The following is a 19,493-nucleotide window of genomic DNA, read 5'->3' as shown; positions in this document are numbered from 1 at the left end:
CCGCCACCAGCCGGCTGCACTGCAACATGGATGCGGTGTAAAATGAATCGTTAACTGGTACGCGAAGCCGACATCGACATCTCAAACAGTCCTCGGGCGGTGACCGAGCGGTTCCTTCGGGGGAACGAGCGGTGGAACCGGGTGTAGTGTTGGTGATTATCGACCCATAATTAGGATGCAATCGGCGACGACGAGCTTTCGGCAAACAGTGCCGCGAGGCTACGTGCGTTGCCTTCGCTATCGCTGCGTTGCCGCGCGAAGACACTCGTGTGATGGCTGCGAAGTGCATTTTAATGTATTTCAATGACTTCTAACGATGCGCTGTCCGTCGTTGCGGACCCGTAAGACTGCGGTGCGGCTTCTGAGTGGCGCACTTTGCTGTGGGCGGCAGGATGAGCGAAGGCCCGAGCCCTGGATGCGTGTGTGGTTGTGTGCGGAGAACTTTCCACCCATAATTACATTGTGCAGTGTGGGGAGTGAAATTTGCTGATGCTGCTCGAATCATTGATTAGTGATCAGCTGTTTACACGCACGCACACACATTATGGGACGATACGGATCCTTTGATACACACCGCTGCTGGTGAACGTTACGCCGGGAAGCCTTATTTGCTCCCTGGCAGTGTTGAATGCAGCTGCTAAAATCGGTCGTTGGGTCACCGATTTTATTTCAAAATTCCGTTAGCGGAATCCGATGGATCCGGTGGTTCAGGATGTTGACTACTTTACCTTTAATGGGGACGGATTTTGACGGAACTGTGCTTTAAATCCGAAATCAAAATAATGACTTCGTACCATTTCAATAAAATGGCGAATAGTGATTCGTGTTGGTTATTTGGTTCATGGTTTTGGACATCCGGGCATCGTGAGTATCGAATGTATCGGATTTTTCATCAGGGAGCCACTATTCGCATAGTTTAGGGATATTTTTCTTGTGGTGGAAAAATGTCAACTTAATCAATCAATTCATCAATCTATTTTACTTAATTCCGTGTGCATCTTTCTTGAAATTGTTTTAAGGGTTTTCGATAGGATAAAGTGGATTTTGTGCATCGAATTATCACTATGGATGAGACTGATTTATCTTACGAAAAGGCAGTCGTCAGAACGTCAATCAATTAAAACTAGTACAGAAGTATGCCTTTTAGTGTAATGTTGATGTCTTAATAGGTGTCATTTTGGTGTCCAACCATTGATAATTTCAAAGAAACGATTATTCTCACTTCACACAGTGGTTTGACCTCTTAATGAGTTAATTAATACATTAAAATGGTCTGTTTACGACGATCAAATAGGAATGATCGAGATTTTGGACGCCAACGTTCGACGCTTTATTATCCCAGAATAAGACAGCATTGTCCATAACCTTACATTGATGGTAAAAGTATTTTCATTACTTCCGCTCATGCTGCTCATAATGTAGCTTGTGTTTTATTTCGGTTTACATGGTTCTATCAACCCAAAATGGCCATCCTTTATGATTGATCGTCGTGAAGCCAGTCACATTCGCTGTGTATCCGCTGGAAAAAAAACATCGACATAGCGACATAGCGACTACCAGCGTCGTAAATGAAGTTTAAAGTTGCGCAATACGCTCATTTCTACATTGACTGATGCAATAAAGGGAAGCAAGATGGGCCCACAAAGGTTTTCCGATGACATGGCAAATGGGCAAAGCACGGCATCGCCTCCACCAAGGCGGAGGGCCGCCACCGGAAGGCTGGATTGCTGCACCGCGCGCGCGTATAAATACATTTTTCGTCAACCGCAACATCGCAAAAGGAAAAGTCACCGCGAAAAGCGAAGAAAAAATAAACAACAGCCAGCCAGCGAAAGCGGAAAAAAGGTCAAAATCCTTCACCCAACAAACAAACGCGCGACGCCGGACGGACAAAGGCGAACGGGGGGACGGATAGAGCAATATTTTCGCGAACCACCGCGGCCGAGGACACACGTGTGGCCCAGCATTAAATGGGCGCCCGGAAAACATGCGGCCACGCGCGCTGTGATGGGCTTTTGGGGGGGTTTTTTGATGGGGCCACCATATAATAAAACATTTTCCGCCTCTGTGACGCGCGCGCACCATTTAAGTTTGGCCGGGTGGTGGGTGGTGCGTGGGAGAGTACCCCTTCGATTTCATTACCGAACGCAGCTGGTCCGCTCGTTCGCGCACGGTGAGTAGCGATCGGGCAAGGACACGCGGCGGCGGTGGCGGCCACACGGAATCGAGGACAGTCGAGGCGGCGAGCGTTTATTTTGTTTTCCACCAACGACGACGATGACTGTTTTCTTCGACCGTGTTTGCATCGGAAAAGCCCGCGTTTTCCCGTCGATAGCCGTCAGAGTAGCTTCTTTATTTGTTTCTTGTTTGCGTGCCCCGCTTTGTTGCTTCACCACGGCCATTCTGGACCACGGTTTCTGCTGTTGTTGTTTGGTTTTGCTTGGGCTATTTTCCACGCGGAGAAAATCCCGCTTTAGCTGCCCTCTTCAACCGCCAGCGATCCGCCGGCGTGGAATGACGGGATTTGCGCCGTTTCTCTTGACGTTGACATTTTTTTGTTGCTTCTTCTATGTGTCCCCTTTTTTATGCTCCCCCTCGGCAATGGCACACACACACCAAGCAGTGACAGCGACGCTTGTGCGGCTTGAAGTAACAAATTTTCCGTATGTTTTCCCACCGAGCACCCAGCTGGGCCGGAGTGAGCCCACTCGTTGTGACGTTTTGTTTCCGAATCCCGGCTCCGGCCGCCGTTGCCCCCATCTGGCTGCCGGGTGGGTGGCGTATAAACTTCGAGCCATTCCACCCTCCAGCAAGCCCGGCCATCCCGGCAGAAATGAAATGAGTCGTCACCGAAAAGCGGGAAAAGTACGGCAAAATTGAGAGAAAAATTCATTATCGTCATATGATTGATGAGATTCTTTTTTGGTTGCTTGTCTCTCTCTCTCGCTCTCTCTTTCGCCGCGACCTTATCCTTTTCCACCCTTGGGCCACTCGGTCGCGAGGGGGTGTTTTCGGTCCGTGTCGAGGAATGTGAAGGACGTGGCTTATAACGGTCCAAGCAGTTCGCTCCGCTTCGAAGGATGCGATCGTCCAAAGAAGAATGTTCTTTATTTTCCACGACGGCTGTTGTTGTGTTTTTCTACTGCTGCGGCTGCTGTTCTGGCGGCAGGATCGACGTGCCGCACGGGGCCGCAGATCCTTCCATTCCGGTGCAAAGCCTCAAAAAAGTAACGACAATGATTTACGCTCACGGCTCACTCGTGCATTCGACCATTGTTGTGGCCGGCTATGTGCTTCATATTTTCGCGTTATTGTAGCGCCCGGGGCGCCTCGTCCTCGAATCATCGTCCCCGCGATGTCTTATGGCGCCTTCTTTCGCCACCGCCACCGCCATCTCTCTCTCTGTCGCTCCTTCCATTTGCACCATTGTTGATGATAGCCTTTCATCTTTTAAACACTAGAAAACGTAGCAATCGCCGCATCGGATTCGGCCAAACACGCGCGCGCTACGTCGTCGGGGCCGGCACTGCAACCGTGGTGGTGAGGGATTGTAAAGGAACTTGCAGCTTGGATTGGATTGCTACGGCGTTGGGAAATCGGGGCCTCGGGCTCCACACCGGCAAACGGGGGGCCGCGCTTCGCGGATAACGCGGGCGTGATATATTGTCAGGAGTTTAAATCTAATCCGTGATACTTTAAATTGATTTAATGTTTTCCTGTGCGATTCGTTTCTTTCGGTCTATTTCTTTATCAGCCGCCGCCGCCGGGCAGCGAGCCGGGTTGTGTGATGACCGGACGTGACGGTCGTTTCGTTTCGATAGCTTAAGTCGGTTCCGGATCGGTCGGCGCTCCGGTTTTTGCTTCGAAGCTTGAGTTTCATTTTGCAACCGCGTCTGTTTGTTTTGTACCGTTTTTGTCGCATTTTCTGTTTGCAGTTTTCTATTCTCTTATTACCGCGTGTGACATTGCTTCATGGTTTGCGCCCCGTTTTCTATTTCTTTCACCGTTTGTTTCACTCCTCCCGGAACCACACACACTTCTTTTACGTTCCTTTGTTTTTACTTGGCCATTTTTTTTTCTTTTCAAGAAACGCTCGTTGATCGTTTCAGTTTTCCCGTTTTTTCTGTAATATTTTGCAATTTCTTTTTGAAATTTTCAATATCCTTCGGTTTAGTGAGCCCTATTTTATTTTTTCGCACTCTTAGCATGAGACAAATGTCTCTATTTAAATAAATTAACTCAAAAAATACTGTCATTTTGGTCATGGAACTGGTTTGAACGAGTACACCATTCTCTTTCAGCTCGTCTGCGATGGGATTGGCTGATTCCTCGGCTCCACTGTACTCGCGGCCCAGGTAGGTGCATCCGTTCTGATGACGGGATCTATTAGAACCTTGCTAGAAGTGCCTCGTAGATGCTCCCTGTCCGTAGTTACTTACCTTGCGCTCGTAGTGGAAGTGAATGGTACGATGAAACGTAGACGCCTAGTGCGCTGTTGCTGCGCGTTCCATGAAGCAATCGATCGCGCCGACTAGTCATTCGACAGAGTAATCCAACATCCTAGCTTACTAGCTCATTTTCTAGCTCATTAATGCATTAAAAACAATCGAAATAGCGACACTAATGAACAAAGTCAAACTATACCCTCAAGGACCGAATTAATGGTGGTAGACTGTCCCAAAAACCTGATCGTGTAACATTCACCTTCTAAACTGCTTCACCGTGTGTACTCTTTCGGCGATTAGTCAATCAGCTTGAAGTTGTTCGTCCGACTTGTGCCCGAAACATTAACGATGGTCTCTCTTTCCTTGCAGGGGTTTCGGGTTCATCACCTTCGGCGATCCTGCTAGTGTAGACAAAGTGTTAGCACATGGAACACACGAATTAGACGGCAAAAAGGTAAGTCACTGCGACGTCGACCGATAATGATACGAAGGAGTTGCAGCGTCAGTGTGTTAGGATAGAAAATGGACATCTCAGATAATGAAGCCACCATTCATGTTGCGGGCCACTCCACGGCTTTCCCGAGGAGCCCGGTGGCCGGTGGCGTCATAAACCCATTTCCACATCGTTGCGCCGGAATAACAATCAAATGTTATTTTCTTTAAATTATGCTACAAATGCCGGAATGATGGTGCCGGCCGGTGGCCGGGCGGGATGCGTAACGTAAGCATAGGCCGCGGTGGCTTTACGGCTTCCGGAAATCGCTTCTCGACCAGCGAACCTTTTGTTGCCGACGGAAATGGCAGATTTCTGAAGAAGCACAGCGCATTCGGCACATAATCCACTCTGAGTGCCGGCGGAAACCCAATCCCGATGCCGGCGCCGTATTTTTCTTGTTTTATGCTAAGATCCTTAACAAGGCGCTCTCGGACAGTCACAGGACATTTGGCTGTGTCAACCGTGACGTTCGGTCACGGGGCGTCCGCCAATTTTATGTTCAAACCGCGCGCGAACGCACTTGTGTGTGTGTGTGCGTTTATTTCGGACCACCATCACCAAGGGCCAGGCACTACGCGTGGCGTGTGGTTAGCAGCTCATCCGGTAATCTTTTGGCTCAGATTTTATAACGTTGGCTTTCAGAGTAGCCGAGGCGGGGCCATAAGTCATAACGAACGCCAACCAACGCCAGTTGGTGCGGAGCAAAATAAATATTCGGCCTCCGGCGGGCGTCGCGTAAAGGAGCTCGAAGAAAAAGAAGCATCTCTCTCGGACCTTGCGCAGGTAGCGTGTCCTTTGCGTTAATAGAAGCTGTTTCGCGAGGGGAAGGTGATAAAAGATGACCGCCACGCACCGTTTGACCGCTTCGGTGGACTTTACACTTTGCCACCTTGGGCTGCGGGCCAAGGATCATAAAACCCCACGGCCACACAGATTTGCGGGACACTTTCGGGCCATGTCACCTGCACGTCACCGACCATGTTTAACTTATGGCGCGTGTGTCGATTCCACTTCGTGCCTTCACACTTCAGTTCGTCACCGGGAGGCCCACAAACACACTCGGAGGGACACCCATCGGACGGTTGGAGGGTTGATGGTCGCCGTGACTGCGGGTCGCCGTAGCAGCGCTTCCGGAGGCATCCTCGGACAAACATAATTCTTGTTAAATCATCTCCTGGGATGGCAATATTTTTTATTATTCATTTTAATTTCACTCGCCGGAGCGCCCGGCGTCGTCGGCCACCCGGGTGGACGTGCGAGGAACCCTTTCAACCCCCCAGGTTCAACGGAAAGCACCACCGGAACCCAACCAAACGCCGTTGTTCGGTTGGGTTCAGAGCCCAAAAAAACCGTTTTATTATTTGTGAAATAACTGAAGTGTTTTTCCGGAGGTGTGTGTGACGTACCGGAGGCTCATGGGGAGTCCGACTTCTGCAGAAGGTCCGTGGGAAAGCAGGCACTCCACACGGAATGGCGCCTTTCCGCCCCCGAACTTAGATGTTGGGTTGTTGGAAAAACTTTAAATTGGTGCAAATTTTTGCAAAAAGCATGAAGTTAAGTCAGCAGCCCAACAAATTACAGCCCATACATTACGGGCGCTATTGATTCTTGGGATGCATGTGTGAGTGTGCGTTTATTTCCTGATTCGAAGCACAAGAACAGCACTAAAGGAGAATTTTATATCACGGAAGAAGAACATGGAAATGATTTCTTTTTCTTCCACGGCACATCGGACCTTTCCGGCCGTTGAATGAATCGTGCGTCGGAAGGATTCAATTCTGTGCCCCCGGGTTCCCGGTCGGAGAAACACCTGAACCCCCTTTGTTTGTGGTCGGCACCTCGCAGGGCAGGGGTTGCCGCCTCATTTTTTATGTCCTTTCAATCACCCCGCGACGACGACGGCGACGGCGGCAGGCAGCGTATTGATGGATGTCCTTCAGGATGGGATCACGCACTCGGCAACGGTCGGCTCGCAAACCCACGTTGGCCGCCGCCGTTGCAAATCGTCGTGTTCGTCGACAAATTCGTCGTATTTCACAATGTGCGCCTGAGTGTGTGTGTGTAGATGGCCACAAAAAAGGTAAAACTCCGAGGAGACTCCTCCAGGAAGGCATGGAATATGTAAATCACGCTCTCGTGTTTTTTGTATGTAAATCGTTTACCGGCTCACCGGATGTACATTTTTAATCAGAGGGTTTTCCGGGCGGGCTTTGTTTGAAGTATTTATAAGATTTTCCTCCCGGCTGAAGCGACCTTCAGGCCGGGGACTGGTTCCTCGTAAAACACCTTCGTGTTTACCGTTCGCCCATTTTTATCTCCCGTGTGCGAGTGTGTGCTCAGGCAAACATACGCAGGCAACTTTGAGAGCTGAATCGACAGGAGACCCAATGGCAATGGCCGGCTGGGTCGTTTGAGAATTAGGGTGGCCACCATTATGTTGGCTTCGACGGGTTGGCTCAAGGTGCTCGCCGAAGACGTAACCACACACACACACACACAGCGGCCACCGTAGAATGGCCCGTTTCCGAACCGATATTGGCTTCATATTGAACGTGCGATGACAAAGGAAACAACAAAAAAACGCAACGGAAACAGAGCATACATTATGCAAAAGCGCTTTCTTAGACATTTCACTCAAGCAAACGCAAAGTAAAGAAGCCAAAAAGGCGGTTCCTTTGGCTGACTTCAAAATCAAATGTTTGCAACCACCTCGCAATTAAAATGTAAATATTTCAAAGATTATCACCAAAAAGTGATTATGAAATCAAATTGCTCAGTCAATGGTATGATAAAAATATTTATCAATTTGAAATTTTAATTGTAAAAGGCTCAAAGGCTATTTAGCTGCAATGTTTCAAAAACCCCAATTGCTTAAGAATTGCCCCAAATTGTCAGTAAAAAAGTTTTAGCGTGACTAGTTTATTATGATTTTTCAAGTAATAAACACTCAAACGGAGTTTTACAATGATCCATTCCGCAAAGATCGGAACACTGGCGACAACATAATCATTCATTTCAAAGTGGTTCAGCAAACGTAGCAGATAAGCCATGCTGCCGAAACCTTGAACCTCAGAGAATTTACCTAAAAAATCAATTCTAGCCATCGATGGGAAGCAAATTATTCCACTCTCGCCGTAAACACGGCCCAAAGCATCCCGGCGCCTTCAATATGCCGATATCGAAATAAAACTCTCCGCCGTCCCGTTCGCCCACCAAGCGAACAGTTCGAATTGAAATGTTCATCAAAACCTAACGATAGCCAAAGTGGTGTGGCCCGAAACGTGGCCAGCCCACAATAGGGCGGTCGTTGAACGCGGCCACCTTTCGGCTGGACTCGAAGAAAACCGATTTTCCCACCGAGCTTTTCGGCATCACTCCGCGTCGGGTTTTCGCGGCACACCGCCGGCCAAGCAAATTAAGATGGAAAACAATTCACCGTGTGGCTGGCACGATGGATGTGATGGGCATCTAGCATCGGTGGAGTTTTTCGTGCATTTGCATGAGAATCGGCTCATTTGAATGATTTCACTCGGCCCGGGTGCCACTTCGGCACGCGCCTTTCTTTCATGTTCATTCATAAATTTTCTCTTCTTTTCCGTATCTTTTACAGATCGACCCCAAAGTAGCGTTTCCTAGGAGGGCACACCCAAAGGTAGGTGGTACGCGGGTGGGTCGCGCGGCCGCAGCACCACGGCCGCTATTTATGGTTACACCTTCCACAGTACCTTATCCATCCGCGGGCGTATTACTTATGCCGAATAATGGGCAAAATGTTGCAGAAACCTATGCATACGGCAACGCAAAATTATCCTTCATTATGTTACGTCTGACGGCGGCGAACGGGGCAGCCTCATGGCATGGCCTCACCACAGCAAGGCTCATTTTTTAACGATTTCCTTTCACAAGCGAAACCCGGGAAAGTTTTGCCAATATTTTACAGCGTCAGATGGTGTCCACTACTCGAGCCAGCCACTGGCGCGTGCATGTGGCGATGATTTGGGGCGAAACTTTCGCCACAGTCTTCAAACTTCAACTGACCGACGGGACCGGGGCCACTTGGGTCCTTTTGGGAATTTAATGAGCATTCTTCGGGCGCCTTCCGGAAGACGAGCGCACACTCTTTGAGTGACTTTGGGACCATTTGCTCGCACATCAACCCTCTACGGAGTCGGCTGCTTATGTGTGCCAATTTCGCTCCACTCAATAGTTTCGCTCAATATTTGCCACCTCCTTCGAGGGTATTGAGTAAGAATCGGGGAAGAATTGTGCCCCCGCGGGACCGCGTAGAGAGTTGACACAACCCTCCCCAGGCCCAAAGTGGTGCCCGCTCGCAAAGGACCTGGTCGGTAACTCCAGGTCCGAGAGCTAGGCAAGTGAAAATAAAAAGTTTGCATTGAACAAGACTTTCAACTTTACATACACCTTCAGCACCCGCCCTAATCGGTCCCGCTGGTCGCTTTGCTAACCTTCAAACGACGGACCCACCAGGTGACGGTGTCCTGTGGGCCACTTTTTCCCCGATTTTTTTGTCCCACGATCACCGGCCGCCAGAAGGGGAGATGGGACCCTCGCTACGAAGAACTCCGGTGCCCGGAGCACATCGGGAAAGATAAGAAACAAGTGATCCTAAAACTGTGGGACACGCGGCCGGCGATGGTGTGCCAAGGACACCGGTTCCATTCCATCTACGGCATCTAGGGCTGCTGGGGGGTCATCTCGTTGGTTGCCGGGCGTATTGAAAGCGAAGTTAGCTAAACATACTCCCGGCAATTGCGACAACAGCTCACCGATGTCGCCGGCCACGACACGATGATGATGATTGGGGGACCGACGTTGAGTCCTTCCTTTTCTCTGTCCGTCTATTGTAGAGCCCGGTGTAGAGCCCGAGGCTACTACAGCGAACCGGACACCCGGTGTAGGCGTTTGTTGGCGAAAGTTTCCCAAAAAATGTTGTCCCATTGGGCAGCGAAAGTGTGCTGTAAAGCCCGTTGGCCGGTGAGTGATGTAAAGGACACTTTCGCAGCTCGCTGCACTTAAAACCGTCGCTCCACATTCGTTTACGCGCTTTTTGGCTGGGCGACTTGTAAAACAAAGTTTCGGACATCGCTTAAGAGGAATTACACAGAGGAATTAGAGTGCCCCGGTGCCGGGCGCTGAGTTGGAACCCGAAAACCCGAGCGTCCTTGCGGCTTGTGGCAGGAGAATGAGGAGTCAACGTGGAATCCAATTCACGTACCGCGCGTGCGGCGCCCCAAGAAACACTTTGCCGTAAGATGTTGTGAAAAAGCATGTTCCGCGTGGGGCCGCACCGTTTCGCGCGATGGACCCAAATTTGGTTTCATAAATCGTTAGTGTTATTTGCAGGCGCCTTCGCCGTTGGGAAACTTCTTTGGCAGCTCACACCACCATTACTGTGGGTGCCCCTTTTCGCGGGGAGTTCGCGCCGAGGAAAGGTTAAACGCGCGGCTAAGGTTGAGGCACCGTCGATTACGGTGCCACCCGCCGAAGGTCCGTGATCGATGCGGGACCTCACCCTCAGCGGGCAGTGGACCCGCACAACTGCCGGGTGAGCAGGTCCCCCAAGGGGGTTGCGGAAGGGGTGCACTGCTGGCTGAACTTCTGATCTCTGCCATCATAAATCATTGCCAAACCGAAGGCGACGGCGTATTCACCCACCGAAAACCCGGGTGCCGCCACGGCCACGGGCCCGTATCTTCGGGCTTCGGCGGAAACTTCCCCCGCCGGATAGGTCCTTTAGATCGGATGATGAAGAGGGGCCGCAGGGGTACCGGGTGTCGGGAGCATTAGGACGGGGACCTTCCGCCAGAGCATATACAGCGCGCCCGGGATCAAACAGTAACACAAGACGATCTCTCGCATCAAAGAAGTGTGCCCTCGGAAAGGCGTCGCAGGCGGACCGGAAGCGCGGGGCGCGAAAGCAAACGGATGTGCTCTCGGCGTGACGGCATTTATCGGCCGTCGGGTTTCCGCCTGGCCTTCGCCGCGTGGCGGTTTGCTTTCCTTTTTCGGAGCGTTTTCAAGTATGAATAAATTTATCTAATTCAATGAATTTGCGTTTCGGTGCTGCGGGGGGCGGTGTCGGCGGTGTTCCGTTCGCCCACCGCTCGGATGTTTGGGACGGACAAATGGTGACGGGCGGGTGACGGGAACGGCTCGATGCGCTGCGGTCCCAAGACGGATTCGAATCTTCGAATTCGGAATCGGCCTACGTTTACTTTCATCGGGTTTGCGCTGCTGGCAAAGAGTTCTTTCGCCTATTCTCGGAAGGACTGCCTCGGCAGTCGGGGAAAGGATGCACCCCTAGGATGGGTTCATTGAAGAGTCTTAGATTAAGAATAGTTTGGCGGTACGAGACGCGTACCGGCTTCTTACAAACGATCTTTTTTTTGCTGAAAAATTCTTCAATGAAAATCTTCTTGCTCGACCAGTATTAACTGGCTACTTAAAAGTCGTCCGATTGCCTTTTCATTATCTTGAGTGAATTATTTAAATTACATACCAGATTTAGGGTTACTATTATTTAATATTAGGGTCTTGAGCTAGTCCTTTTAAAATATCTCATGGAAACCCTTGTAGTGATTGAAAGAATGAAGCAGCTGCTTTTCACACATCTCTTGACAGTCGGAATTACCATCAGAAACAGTAAATTTTTTGTACGACTGGTACCAGGTCTGGAGTATTGATGAAGTTTTATGAGAATATCCCGAGCCAGGCTGGTCGCTATACATTTTCTATCCCAGTGAACATCACTACACGATTGTTTCTTTCATATGCTCAGCTGGCTTTAAAAAAAAAACGGACCACAGAGTCAGACCACAAGATGGTGTGGCAAACTGGGTTGCCGTTGGTTCTTCCTTGCTTCGAAAAAATACGACGCGGTTGCGTGGTTAAACGTAGTTAATGCGATTAAAGCAAGACTCTGCACTCAACTCAACTGCAACTGTTACTTTATTTTCTTAAGAATATTGTTACGTAGTAACTTTAAGCAAAAGCTCCAGACGTTGTAGTGAGACAACTGGTTGACCTGATGCTCTACTTTCAGCGCTAACTTCAGTTTTTGCTATAGGTTGTAACCGCGTCAGAAATGGGTCAATTTGATTGCAAATTCTGGTGATCCTAAATGATGCTGGGTTCCATTGATGATTAGCTACAACTCCATCTAACCCTTATTCAATGATGTTTAACCAAATCACAATCGAGGTCTTTCAGAGCGTCGCGTAATTCTGATTACCAATTTATTTGAAGAAAATCACTTAGATAAAAATGGAACCAGCTTAACTCTTAGAATTAGAAACCTAAACGTACCAGGTTAGGTACTACTACTAGATGTCCAGCGCCTGTACAAATTACCTTCCCGTTTTGGTGCTCAATTTATATCGTTAAAGAACTCTCTTCGATTTGTGGGCGCCTGGCACTGTACTGCATTGAACGGGAGTTCATCAATCATCTTTGGAGGATTTCTTGGCTCCGTGTTATGGTCGCCACCGAGATACGATTGGCTTGATCGCGTCTTGCCGCCCGCACACTTTAATTGACCCGTCCTTTACGCAACTCTCATTATACCGTCGGCCATTCGGGCGCTCTGATGACTGGTGATGGTGGTGCCGCCGCACCATCGTCCGTACGTCGCGGCTGCCGCACTAATTCCTCATAACTAGGCCGCGACCGCTGTCGCGAGTTGCGAGTCCTCCGGGCCGGGCCCCCGTGGAAGTTTGTCATTAATTTTAATTACTACCAGCGCACCGGTAATGAAGATTGACAAATTAATTAGTCTTTTAACTTTGGGTTCCGTTTGCGGTCCGAAGATTAGACTAGGCAGCGCCGGGAACATCCCAATCTTTTTGCGTACATCCACACCACCCACCGACACCGGCACCGGCAACGGCGAAGGTGAAAGTCATCATGTCGCGCTGGAGTTTCACGCACGTGTTTTATGTTGCGTTTTTCTTTCGATCAAACACTCTTTCGTGCGCTTTGCGTGACTCCACGGCGGTGCCGGGTATCTGGAGTGGGGCCCAGCGGTCCGCTTGTTATTGCTACACACCTTTGTCTCCATCTTTTATCACTCACTTACCCGGCCTGACAGCTCCTTGAGGTTTTCCACCTTCATACCGACTGACTTATGACGGGCGAAGGTGGAGTGGCTTTTTCCTGTCCATTTTCCTGTGGCTCCGAGCTATTTTTACCATACGGTAGGCATCCGGTCCCGTTAATTAATGGCAACCGTCGATCAGTCATCGCACATCGAACGACAACTGTCCATTACCGTGCTAGGGGGCGCCCCTAATGAGGTAGTACCGCCGACCGCCCGACCGTCCACCCGCCCTACTCTAATGACCCCAGGTGCGCCCCAGAAATCCTTCACAAATCTTCCGATGGCGATACCCCTAATCACGGTTGGGTGAACCTGATCCTCCTCCTTTTGCCATTCTGAGGGTTTTCTCGTGCCCATAAACACTCGAGTGCCGCCGTAATCATCCGGCGGCGGTGGCCCGGCGGAAAAGCTACCCAGACTTGAGCCTTCCGTGATGTTGGCTGGCGAACGGAATGTACCACACTCGCCAAACCGACCAAGGCCATCAGACCAGACCCCGGCAAGCATTCGGCAGTTCGAGCGGCTGCCAGTCTTACGTTTCTATTTGGCGAAACAAATTCCCGATTTCGCCTCCAGTCCCTCGACTCCACACACACACACACCTGGAGGATTGATTTCTTTTTGATTTCTTTCTACGCTTCTCGAGAACATCTTCACCACCGGTGGGCTGTTGGGCTGGGCCTACTACAAACCCGTGTACCGTGGCCCGACATCACCAGAGAGAAGGATATCGAAGGATAATATATCATTCCCGAGCATCGAACATCGAGGGCTACAATTGTTTTCGAGTTCTCGACTTCGATTCCGACGCCGCATCGGATCATGTATGGGCTCCGCCACCCATTGGCCCATTGGCATGTGCTAAGAAGAGAAAGAAAACTTGCCGCCCCTAAGCCCACCTTCTGGATGGGTTACGGTTATTGGTAACAATTTATTAACCATTTTTCCCCGTCACGGACCACGTCCAAATGGGTGCGGAATGTGGTGGCCGGTGGCCGAGGGATGCATCTTCATGTCAGAAACAGAAACACACCGACCAGGGCCTGGTGTCCTGGCGCTATCTCGGTGAGTGTTTTTTTTTCTTTCTTGAACTAGAACGGTCCTCATTTTGATACGGCAATTTGTCGGCGAAAAAGAAAAAAACCTACACAGGACCGAGACAGAGAGAGGGAGAGAAGGAGAGGATGCCAAACAACAAACAACCTACCGCGGTATCGTGCCGGAGGATGGCGGTGGCCGTCACACATCCTTCAGACAGCGAATGAGGCCAACGAGGCGAAGCGTGCCCTCTTCGCACCGGAACTGTCATGTGGGCGGAAAATCCTGCCCGACACGATGGTGAAGAAGGGGCAGGTCACCGGAGGGAAGGGCCGGCAAACTTTCCTTTCGTCGGGGCCGAGCACACGGGCCGGGTTCGGAAAGAAATATCAATTGATTAATAATTTTCCATCGTCTTGAGTTTGCGGCCCGAGAGTGCGGTGTACTCCAGTGGCTAGTTGTAGAGCTTTTGCCAGAATGGAGAACCGGCAGGAAGGCAGGACGTAAAGTCCGTCGAGGGTTTGGGCGTATGGTTCTCGTATGCTGGGAAGTTCAGTTCGGTCATAGGCTGTTCAGCTATGATGCAAACTGTGAAATATTTCAAAGAAATAATTAGGAATTCGGCTTTGAAACCTTCCTATGTACGCTGCAAGTTTTAGAAAAGAGAGGATTTAATCTAAATTTACTAATAACATGTGGCATAACATGCTTGAAAGTCCTTCAGATCTGAAGTTAGATCTTTTTTCATGGAAAACTCTTAGTAATCGTAATTAAATGCCCATTTTTAATATCTTTAACATAATTTACAGAATTCTGGGATCCTGTTTGTTTGTTTTATGATTAATCCTATTGGTTGAGCTAGAAACTCTACGCGGTTGCCTTACTCTATTTACCCATTTTCGTTTATATAAAACGGATGCTGAGCTTTTTCATTTCCCATTAGAGACAAAAGTGGTGGCCTTTGCTTCAATTATTCAACAAATCAATAAACTGTTGTTAGTATAGTGTGCAGCACATTTTCGCTTGAATTTTCAATAGGTTTTACCAGATTACACCGGATTGGATGCAGAAAGCGGAAGAATTGTTTTTTTCCTAAGCCAAGCTCGGTTCGTTTTAATTGGTTTTCATCGGTCAAAGTATGGCCCTTTTCTATTTGGATGTTTTACTACGACCCACTTTTCATACCAAACCATGATACGATACCGATATAACTTCCTCTTGTTATGCTGACTGGGTCGTGGTAAATTAATGAATCTTCTTCTTCTTCTTTTTTGGCGCTACAACCGCTGCGCGGTCTTGGCCTGCACCAGAGACTATGTTAATCTCTGGTGCTCTCTCTAACATTTCATTTTTACGGGCGGGATTGTTAGCCCCGCGCCAACCCCCCTATCACGCCGGTATCGGGAATCGAAACCATCGAAACTAATGAATAGAATGTTTATATTTCGCTTTCACTTTGCCCCCGGAACGTTGGTTGTGTTTTCCAATTATCCAGAATTCCAATTGATGATCTTGGAAACTTGTTAAAGATGGAATTTATTAAAAAGTGCACCTAATGTTTAAAAGCAACAGATTAAAAAGTTTAAATCAAAAAGGGCTACATATAGTGGAACGATACATTGCATCAGAAGGAGAGTTGCCCTCGGAGATTTCGGAGAAGTTCCTTGCGACGCAAAGGCCTTCCCAAGAGTTCTGCAGTTCCAGTTATCTCATTATCCTTCCACCGTCCAGTTGGTGGCGTTCGAACTCTGACCCATCCCGTCCGCATTGGGAGGCCGCCCATTTCGTTCTTCCTTCCCCGTTGGCCTTCCCCAGCGGCATTCTCAGGGCCACCGAACCGGGCCGGACCGGGCAATGTTATTAAGAAACACTTCAATTTCGAGCACGATCGCTGCCCGGGACAGGGACTCTCGGATCCGTGCGCCAACATATTTCGATGGTGTATTGGGCCCGAAGATGAGTAATAGTGGCCGGCATTGAAATATTCATGCAAATCTGTTTTTGTTTTGCCCTATTATTTCCTCGCCCTCTCCCCGATACCCAAGCACTCGCCCACCGCCCACCCTGGTGGATGCTAATTCCATTTATCATATCTCTTATTGGTTTTGTTGGCCCCGGGCCCCGACGCTACTGTGCCACATTTCACGCCACGGCCGGGTAGCGGGCGTTTCGGCTGCGTCCGAAGGATACTGGCCTCCCTCGTAAGGATATCACATTTTTCTTCTCCCACGAAAGCTCCCTCCGCTGGTGGGTGTTGGTGGGGGTCGAACAATAAGAAACTGCTGGGTTCGGAATCGGAGTGCGAAAGGATTCACCGTGGCCGTGGCACTACGATCGGTACCTTTCTAGCAATCTTACCGATTCAACCGGGCTGCCGTCGGGTAGGAACCCGGGTAGGCTGGGTGGAACTCCGAAGGAACTCCCCCGAGAGTGGGAGAGTGCAAAAGCAAATCCAACCCCATAACCCGGTGGACCGACGGCGGGCGAATGGATGGATCGCGCCACCACCGAGAGCCTATGGCCGTCGTAGCGATAGTGTCTGTAAGACGTGGGGCGCCTGTGTGTGTGCGTGTTGCCGGTGGTGGCGTATGTGGCCAGGCACTATCCATCTCCGGAGTGCGACTTGGGCCCCGGCGCACACGAAGACAATGATGAAAGTGCTATTAGTTTTCGTTTCTCGGGCGTGTAGTTTGCCGTAGCGTGTGCCGTCCTGTAAATAAATAATATGATAATTTATTAACAATATACCTATAATCATCCAACGTTTAGGGGCTGCAGCACTTCCGGTGAGGCTGGACCGGGGAGTCTGGCGCAACCCTGGGCTCCATTGTCTTCCGCTCGGTTAGGCTCCGGGTCTGGCGTGTCCAAGTTGAGTGTCTTAAGGCCGCCTGCAGCGGCCAGATCTGCCGATTGTCGATTCCTCATCTCGGCCAGTGCCCGTATGGCCTGTGCTGGAAAGAGAAGAAAAAAGCACATTTCTAGCGCGCTGTGTGAGCGAACCAGGATTTGTGGTTCCAGCTCCAGCAAACTGTAAACAGCAGCCCAGCAGATGCACTTTCTCATCGGGTTTTTGGCCGAAGTGCGAAAGGAGCGACAATCCCGGTGGTTCGGAATCCGGTGTGACATCGAAACTCACTACGGCTGTAATCCTTTTCACGCTCCCAGTGGAGGCTCCATTGCTCCTAATTAATTTCACATTCACCTCCGTTGGCAGGGTGGCATGACCTGTTTCTGGCACGCACCGAAAGCCGGAACCCGGTCTTGGAAGGAAATATTTCTTCCTTATTGTCAACTCGATGGCTCGATTTAGCAGCCGATCTTGGGACAGCCGTCGATGGTCCTTGGGTGGCCCAGATATTCAAACTACCTCAGGCCGGCTGGCAGGTTTAATTAATACCGACGTTCCAGGACGATCCGAAAAGTTCGCCGAAACACACGCCACCGGTGCAATTTAACTTGGGAGATCGCCTGCAATTCCATCGAACTACTTTTTTGTCGGTAGCGTTTGCAACAAAATGGCAACAAAAAAGAAGAAAAAAAAAACTGAACTGAAATGGACATTGTCCGCCGTCCGGAGAGAGAGATAATTTAATTTTCAGCTTTCAATTTAACAGACCATTGACTGCACATCCCGGGTGTGTGTCGGAGCGGGAGTCGAAGTTGACTGCCGGAAGCATTGTACCGGGCGACGGCAAACACATGCCGAGCAGCCCCCGGCATAAAGCGTCCACAATCACCCGGATCAGCTTCCCCGGGATCGCTGTTTGCATTATTGCACCTACCTCTGGGGTTTTTTTTTGGCCGGAGCCGGTCACTCTCTATCTCTCTCTCTCTAGTTGCCGGAGGAATTCAATTCACACTACAAAGCGCTCCCGGAGCACAGTCAGCAATCGGAACCGATCGCATCGCCATGGTGGGCGGTGAACATGCATGCACATCGGTCATCGGTCGGTCGGTTGACTCGGCTGGTCCCATGTTTGCCACAAAACTCCCCTCCTCATTGCCGATTCGGTGGACCTGGGAGGACCGAGAGGAATCAATTTTAATTCCATCATGTCACTAGACTAAACATGTTACTTGTATAAACTGTCTGTTATTGGACAAATTATGTGTTCAGCCGGGTTTGGGACCACCCGACCTCCAAGCGCCAGAATTAGTTCCCCGAGATGGGCGGATGGTGGTGGTGGAGCTTTCCACCGCGAACAACACCAACCAATCGTCGAGAGAGAGAGTCACACCGTAGAATTGGGGTCTGTGGAAAGCACGTTGCAAGAGGAGAACGTGGGGCGTTCGGCGAATAGGAGCCTGATTCAGCATCCAAACGTGTCAGTACTGAGCGGCTCCTGAGCCCCTGACACGAGCAAGAACCACCCCGGTGGGTTGGCCAAAACATGATCGTAAGACAAACCGGAACCTCTGGAACCCGTACCTGGGGTTCTCTCTCTCTCTCTCTCTCTTGGTCTCTCGGTTGAATAGTGTTACTGTCACACACTTTGTTTCCCTTTTTCATTCTCACAAACCGGAACACACACACACACGGCTCGAGGCTTACCGGAACATGTGCCAATTTGGGGACCAACTGGGGCCCCCAGGAGTGCATTCCTGGCCCAAAATTCCTGCGAACCCATAACATGACAACAGTGATTTAGGAAACTTTTCACCCCATAGCCCGGCTTGTGGTGTGGGCTCGTACTCCTTGCAAATACTGGAACCCGCACACACACGCACACACCTGGCGGTTGGAGTCCGGCCAAACAACCCACCGGAAGGCGGGTGTTCGATGTTGTCACATCTCGTCGATCGATCGTTCACCACCAAAATCGACCGGACATAAAAAAAACGACAAAACCTGCTCAGCATGGCCGGACGGACAGCGAACATGGTTTTTAACTAAAGTGCTCTCGACTCACGAGATGACTCATACATCTGCCCGAGAAACAATAGAACCACAGCAGTAGACTGCGGATTACGCGTGCGTTTACGGCCGTAACAGGACAGTACCGGCACCGGTTAATTACCGACGCTCATTTGTCATATAAATAAACAACGAGCCACTCCAGTAGCTTCCCGGTCGGCTGGTCGCGTTTTCGCCCAACGGCAGCCAAAGGACTCCTTCAGTTGCTTCTTCGGCACCACGGACCAACCCAACCCGCCTAGCCCTTAATCGAACGGGAGCCGATTGCCTCACGCAGTCTCGGGTCCTTGGGGCTTCCGGGGCGCCGAAGAAGAAACGGCGTATTTGGCGGCGTTTTACGAGTCCGGCCAGGCGCGGGTAGCACTGCCCGCCAGCCCGCCAGCCCGCCCCGGTCATCGCATAACTTATTAAAATCTCATTACGAACAATAATCTGAATAATGTTGTTCATAAAACAGTCGTTTTCTTCAGTTCCATTCCGTTT

General features: G+C 50.1%; 1 protein-coding gene across 1 annotated transcript in view; it reads left to right on the top strand.

The window, feature by feature from the left end:
* The window catches only part of LOC128277823 (RNA-binding protein Musashi homolog Rbp6), a 456,559-nt gene that overhangs the window by 150,318 nt on the left and 286,748 nt on the right, over nucleotides 1–19,493 (top strand). Inside the window, exons 3-5 of the mRNA XM_053016353.1 lie at nucleotides 4,302–4,355; nucleotides 4,815–4,899; nucleotides 8,552–8,593. Coding sequence (XP_052872313.1) covers nucleotides 4,302–4,355; nucleotides 4,815–4,899; nucleotides 8,552–8,593 — 181 coding nt within the window. The remainder of the gene's footprint in view (nucleotides 1–4,301; nucleotides 4,356–4,814; nucleotides 4,900–8,551; nucleotides 8,594–19,493) is intronic.

The sequence above is a fragment of the Anopheles cruzii genome, chromosome 2 (assembly GCF_943734635.1).
Source record: "Anopheles cruzii chromosome 2, idAnoCruzAS_RS32_06, whole genome shotgun sequence".
NCBI classification, from domain to species: domain Eukaryota; kingdom Metazoa; phylum Arthropoda; class Insecta; order Diptera; family Culicidae; genus Anopheles; species Anopheles cruzii.
Note: the sequence above shows the minus strand (reverse complement) of the source record. Positions and strands in the feature narration are given on the sequence as shown.